Genomic DNA, 7393 nt, shown 5'->3' on the forward strand with positions numbered 1-7393 from the left:
TTTACTAAGAGTAGAGGTTGTTTGTAATAAATCTACTGTTTCTTTAGTAGAATAAGTGGACAATAAAATACCAACATCGCTTGCAACGAGTCTAAAACCGCCCCCCCCACCCCCAAATGATTCACAAAGACCCCAGTGTTCCAATCAAGCTCCTCCATTATCCTCAGTTACTACTATAGCTACCAAAGGATGGTCCATACCAAAAACAAATCCACTTTGGGCATTCACATGTTGAGCTTGAGCATATGTGTGCCACCTTTGGTCCTGCTAGCTTGTGAGTGGGAGTATGTGCACAATTTTAAACATGGTGCCTTCCTGATGTAGAATGGGGCAGGAACACAAAATTTAGTGCTAGATTCAGGTTCAGCAACTCTGAAAACCCAAATTCTAGGCTCTAATCATGCCCGAGTAACTATCTAGCCATGTTTTTTTTTGCTTGACAAACATAACTTGGCGATATTATTGGTGAGGGCTAGTACAGTGTGAGAGTACCTCTTTTAACTATTTTGTAAAGAATAAAGAATTGGCTATTGAGGATAGTTTGACTGGTTTCATGAGGTAGAACATCATACAATGGAAAAGATGTTATGTATTAAATTCTTAGCATGCTAAAAAGTATACTAGCATGGAAGAAATGCAAAATAGTATTAAATCTTGTTGCGCAGTTTTTTTAGCTCTGAACTGTTTTCATTGCTTGGAAAATATCTTGCCTGACTTATTCATGAACCTCCCACTCCAGAACAAGCAGTGTAATTCATGTTCATGAAACTTCTTACCTACACTAGGTTATTAAATTCAGTTTGTTCAAAGTGTCATAAGTTTACAGAAGAACATGATTCTTATTAGCAAGGTAGTTTTTAATATTTATTTTCAACACTGGTTATTCAATTGTCTGAATAATTTTATTACAGCACTTACTACGATGTTCATTTGTGTATAAAAACTGTATTTTCTTTTGAAAAAATCTGAAGTGTTGTCTGAAATTGTGTACTTGTACTAACTTGTATTTGTTTTATGCATTATAGTTTTTTTCATTTTTCATAGGATGATAGTAAACCTAAAGGGTTTGACAGAGGCTTAGAGCCTGACCGGATCATTGGTGCTACTGATTCAAGTGGAGAGCTTATGTTTCTTATCAAATGGTGAGTTTGCCTGTTTGCAGATTAACTTTCAGTTTTAATTCTTAATTGTTCTTATAGATATTTGTTAACAGAGTACATTACATATAATTTTTTTTACAAGGTCTGACCTGTTGAATGCAGACATTGGTATAAAATAAAGGAGAACCATTTTATCAATCCATTACGAGTCTTCTTTCGTTTTAATACAGAGGTCTCATAATTTCATGTGTTCTCGTTCCATTGCACCATAGACATGTTTTAGCTAATTAATTTATCTCAAAACAATTGACCAAATGAAATACACTGTTCTAGGTTTATCCAGAAGTACTGATCAGAAGCCAAACTAATATAAGTCTCCAAGTTGGTTCCAAGTGTTAGCAGAATGGGGGACCACTTCCATGCCATTGGTATGGCTATTTGAACATCTGGACAAGTTAGATGTGAGCAAACACTGAATTCTGCCTTACTGCATTTGCTTAGAGACTGAAGCACATTTATTCACAACTCCAACTCAATATCATCTCAACATACAGGTGATTTGAGATGGAATTCACAAGGGAAATTAATAATTAAGGGAAGTATTCTGTCAGTTTAACTGAAAACTTGTTTATTATTGAATAAATAGAATGTTAAATTTGTATGGTTACAACGTTTCACCACGTTAACCTGGCATTAAGTACAAAACCCCTTCCCATAATTATGAACATATATTCAAGCATTTGTACAAACTTTATAATGTGAAGGTTTTTCCCTAGAATAAAAAAAGCCTCATGAATTAAATAGTTTGATTCTAAAATTAATAAGTATTTTGGCATAGTTTTTTCTAATCTTTATTTAAACTTCTAATTGTTGAGCATTTGTATAATTTTTTTTATTTTTAAGATTATTATAACATTATAACACTTAGACTTTATAATCTAAAGGAAGTAAACCTTAAATATTAGAATTATGAATTGTACGTGTATGCTACTGTGTAAAATATTTGAAATTGTCTAGTAAATTTTCTTTACAAATATAAGAATATTAACAATCTTAAATCTACTGTCATTTTCAAATGATGTTGACTTTTAATTGAGTTCAAGCACATCTGCAAAGTATGGACTTGTGCTGCCAGTCAAATATACAAGTGCACGTATTCCTGACCTAGTTAGTATTTTAGATATTGGGTATCACTTAAAACACTTTTTCTTTCTATTTCACAGGATATAATTTGTTATATATATTTTTCTGGGCGTTTTTTTATTTTGTTTATTAGGTTATTTATTAGATCATTATTCTCATCTGAGAATAACCAGGTAACTATTGTTAAGTTCAACCAGTCAAATACCAACGTAACTGGCTGTTAGTTTTTTGTCTTCTAGAGTTCAAGTTCACTAATTGTAGTTAATGTACCTGATGATACCAAGTTAATCTGGTGAAATGTTGTAACCATACAATTTATACTCTGTTTATCTGATAGTAAAAAAAGTTTTTCAGGATTCAATTGCCAGACATCAATGAGTTGTATTTTGCTTGTAGCAAAGCACAAAACAACTTAACCTGCAGTAGTGATAACATGTGAGGCAATATTCGTTTGTTTTTGTCTCGCAGCTAGGTAACAGACTTATACTTGTTTGGAAAGAACCTGGAATCAGATTCATGTCCTTTTCTACGGGAAAGTAATGCTTATGGTTGTGGTAAAAATATGCTGTAAGTAGGAATAAGCATTGTGTACTGGTGCAATTAACCCTTTTGCTGTGGGCAGGTCAAAGAGCGCACGTCCAGACATTTTAGAGTTATTTTTCAAAGTTTTATTAAAACTATTACTTATGTCAATGGAATTGACACTAAAATGTAGTTTATAATTCAAATTTTAATATATATGATTTAAGTTCTTAATTTGAAAGGAAATATAAAGAAAAAATGCTAAATATTAATCTTTGTGTGGCACATAGCTCTTCCTATTATGTTATTGCTCTGCTTGTAACTTATTATGCTTACCACACATGTTCAGTTGTTAATGAATTAGAAACTCAAATTGGAGATGTTGACAAGTTATAATGAAAACATGAATCTCTTACCTCTGATTTGCTGGGATATCAATATATTTAGCCAATCTAGTAGTTTGGCTCCTCCTACTACTCCATTTTTTCAAAACCTCTTGTCTAGTTCCACCTACTTTGACCAAGAGTTTATAACCAATATAAAGAATAGTTACTTGTGTATGTAAATCTTATAGCCATTTGTAAATAGCTTGAAGGAGAAAATAATAATTTTGAAGAAATTGTTGAAGTGTGATGAACAAGTTGCTATGACGAGAAATGGGATTTTTTAAAACTTGTATAGAGCTTGTTTAGAAGCCCAAATAAATAAAAGGAATTTTCTGTGCTCTAGTATATTAACTGTTTTATTTTCTAATATGTATAATTGAAACATATAAAAAACATTCACCCTCTACTTGGAAGAATAAACAAGGCTTAGCATGTGAAACACTCGAGCACAAAATCTTGTAACCACCGTAACTACTCAGTCTTTGTTGTTGTTGAAGTATCTTTCATTTATTCATCTACATTTTCAGAAAAAGCATTCGTGAATAAATAATAACTGTATGTATGTATGTGTATAATTTCCCTAATACTGGTATTATAGTTAGAGATTTGTACTTCGTAGGCCTATATAGTTATGCATACTGAACTTGTATTATTCTTCTGATGGTCTTAATTGAGGTAAATAAAAGCAAATTATGCAACAGTAGAAGCTTGACAACTTCAAAAGGTTTATTCATACCGTTTTAGAAAGATGAAATACTTTACAAATGTTTGCAGAATAAAGCTATGCACAAATGGTATGCATCTCTAAAATGAAGAATGCACATACAAACTGCATGAAACAGTATCAAGTTATACATGTTCTAACATAACAAAATGTATGCAAATATGGACACATGATAAAAAAAAAGAACAATCAGAATGAAAGGATCAAGAATAGGAAGAATTAAAAAAAAACATACCTAATGTTGTGCATAGGAATAACTGTATCAATGAATGCAAGTTTACATAGGTATTTTACTACAAACATTTTATACATTGTAAACTGATTTTGACATGTGAAAGGTAGCATCGCTACTGTATGAATAACAAAAGAGACTTTACAAAAATGATCTCAGTCAAAATTTAATGTAAAAAGTTCATTCAGATACAAACATTAAAACCTTTAGAGAGAAAAAAATTTTTGTAAACAAAGGAAGAGGGCAAAATTAATTTCTTTGAAGAGTAACACTAGTGTGATACTCTTCAAGATGTTTCATACAAACAAATTCATCATGCAGTTTACATTGTGTTGTTACTTTATTTTCTGGGAGGTACAGTCCACATCTCTTCCTGTGACTTCTATCGACAGTTGCTGGGAAATGCCTGCCAAGAGTGAGTCTCGGGTGTGATGAGTCCTTCATAGTTCTGGAAAGTGGTATACCAGAAGGAACTGGTCTGCTTTGAAGTAGAGGCTTAATAAGAGCTGTGACCAGGTCCATTCTGAAGACTTTCTGGGATAATGCTGGCTGATTGATCTGTTGTACAAAATGTAAGCATTTACAACTGTCAAGTTCGAAAGTTGAAAAAACAGTTTCTTATACCATTTTTTTGTCCTTTGTCCAGTGGAATAGTAACTTAAGTGTTGGTCATTCAGGTCCACCCTTCCCTTAAACATGCTGTCCATAATAAACTGAGGTTTTGTAATCTCAGCATCCCTCCCTCTTCTTGTCACAGTTGTCATAGTACTAGTGTAAAGTTGAAAGTGAGAGAATGTCTTGTTTGTCAGTCCACTTCACAGTTGTTAAGAGTTCCACATTTAAAAAATTCTGCTTCCCCCTCCCTTTAGGTTTGTAGAAACCAATTGTTGTGTGAAATACAGTCTTGTCTTTCTTGCATGTCCCACTAGCATAGTAGTTTGTCAAATAAATGAGGGAAAGTGTAAAAGTTGTCCATGAAAACCCAGTGTCCTAGTCTTTTATGCTTGTCCATCAGTTCCATCACAACACTGTCTTCTAAACCTCAATATGGCATTTGTCTTTCCTTGCCTGTGTAGAATTTAAACTTCAGACAGTATACACACAGCTTCTGCCAGGACCCACAACTTGATACTCCACTTGACAGGTTTCTTTGGTAGATATTGGAGGTAACCAATTCTACATTTTGTATCTGACATCTGTTCATCTACAGTTAGTTCTCTGTTAAGAAAGTAGTTGGAAACAAAAGAGTTTAGTAGGTGGTTTATGATAGGTCTAATCTTTAAAGTTTTTAATAGTTAGGATCATTTCTAGGAAGAACATTAGTATTGTTATTGAAATGTAAGTAAGTGTGGATAGCTAAAGACCTGTCCGTAGAGAAGATGTTAGTAAACCAAGGATTATGGAAAGGAAGATAGGTAGATCAGTAGTCAGAAAGAGAAAGATAAGGCTTTAGTCCCATAGCTATAGTTAAACCTACATATTCCAAAATTTCTTCAAGTGTAATGACAGTCCATTTTACTCTCTCTCTCTTTTTGTGGTCCACCTACTTGCTGGGCTTGTCTTTCATTTGCATATTGATTTGTTTTATTCACAATTGTGTTTAAAGTTTCTAATGTAAATAAAAGTTGAAAAGTCAATAATTTTATTGTAAAAGGTGACCTGTCTGGACACAGGTTCACCTCTTTTGAATAGAGGTATGTTGACCTCCTCATCCTTGGTGTTCTGCACCCAGGTCCTGGTGTCATTGCTGGTGAAAGGCTTCTCCTGTTGGAAAGGGGCAGCCCTAGTGTATATTGTATACTACTATTCTTCCTATCACTGACTCTTTTCTGTGATGGTGAAGCTTGTGTAAACGTACCTGGCCTGGATAGTTCAGGTGTATGTTCATCTGGTGAGGATCTTCCAGCTGCTTCTTGATCTCCCATAAGACAGATTCACAAAGAGCTGGTTTTACTTGAGGCTATCCTGTTCTGTATACTGATTCTGTCAGAGGCATTGCAACAGAAGCATCAGCTTTCTCATCTGCTGATTCATCTGATGAGAAAGATAGATTGAGGAGAAACTGTATTTCTTCCTCATTGAGAACTTATGTTTTCCTATATTGCCTTGATTTTTTCTTGAAGTTATATTTTATTTTCCATTTTTAGAAGAAAAAAATATTACGTATATTCTTTATTGTGTATCATTACATATGTCACATATTGTGTGTCATGTATTCTTTGTTGTGTAACATTATTATGTGTATTCCATTAGGTGTATTAGTTCTTTACATGTACATGTAATATATTATGTGATGTGTATCATAGATTTCAGAAGCAGTGCCTATGCTGAAATACAGAAACAGCTACACAGGATTTTGGTTAACAGCTATATACTACAGCTATTGAACAGAATTTCACATGTATTATAAATAATTACTTCTAAGTAAAAGTCAGTAGCAAGGAATGAGTTTTAGCTGAATGTATTCACTGTCTCCTTCAACACATCTACACCTTCCAAATACTTTGAGTGAAGTCAAAGTGCTTGATTGAATTTGAATGCTTGTGTTTATTGGCTGGGGAATAAGTTTGCTAAAAGAGAAGTAGGATTTCACGACCGTGTGCACAAATATAATCTTTGAACACCTATACAGTATACCACTAAATTCATAACATCCCATAAGGATTACCAATATTCAAAAAATTATGGTGTTTATTGTACTGGCACTGAACTGTATAATAAACGTTTTTACAGATTCAAAGTGTGGTTTTATTACTCTGAAGAAATATTGTTATAAACACTGTAGCAAACATACATAAGCCGATAAATTCCACATCATGTTGTTTGCATAAACATTTTCACTGATTCTAAGTGCAGTGTTATTACTCTGGTGAATTTTCCTAGTAAACACTGTAAGATATATAATCCAATACATTAGACATCCTGTTCTCTGAGCAGGAGTCAAGTTTGTTATCTCTTCACGTGTGCCTTGTTGCTCTGTTATTTATTTAATTCTTTAGTTACTGTTCTGTGTTTAAAGAAAAATAAGTTTAAGAGCTTTTTTCAAAATAGCAATAATCTATATACATATATAATGTATAATAATTGAAATATAATTATTTTACAAAATATTAGTCTACTAAAACACAGCCAAGACAAGTTACTTTGCACAGACCAAAGGTCAGTTTTATGTTAGGTAACAAGTGCACGTGAGTTGCATCATTGTAACTTCTGTATTGTTAGCCAGGCATGGCTGAAGGGTCAAAATAATAAATATATATAAATGTATAATGTTATGAGATTTAAG

General features: G+C 33.0%; 1 protein-coding gene across 2 annotated transcripts in view; it reads left to right on the forward strand.

The window, feature by feature from the left end:
* LOC106459209 (chromobox protein homolog 1-like) overlaps window positions 1–7393 on the forward strand; it is a 31072-nt gene that overhangs the window by 19330 nt on the left and 4349 nt on the right. For both annotated transcript variants that reach the window (XM_013918816.2, XM_022385641.1), the window contains one exon: window positions 1045–1142. In XM_013918816.2, the coding sequence (XP_013774270.1) occupies window positions 1045–1142 (98 nt within the window). The remainder of the gene's footprint in view (window positions 1–1044; window positions 1143–7393) is intronic.

The sequence above is a fragment of the Limulus polyphemus genome, unplaced genomic scaffold (genome assembly GCF_000517525.1).
Source record: "Limulus polyphemus unplaced genomic scaffold, Limulus_polyphemus-2.1.2 Scaffold575, whole genome shotgun sequence".
Classification (NCBI taxonomy): domain Eukaryota; kingdom Metazoa; phylum Arthropoda; class Merostomata; order Xiphosura; family Limulidae; genus Limulus; species Limulus polyphemus.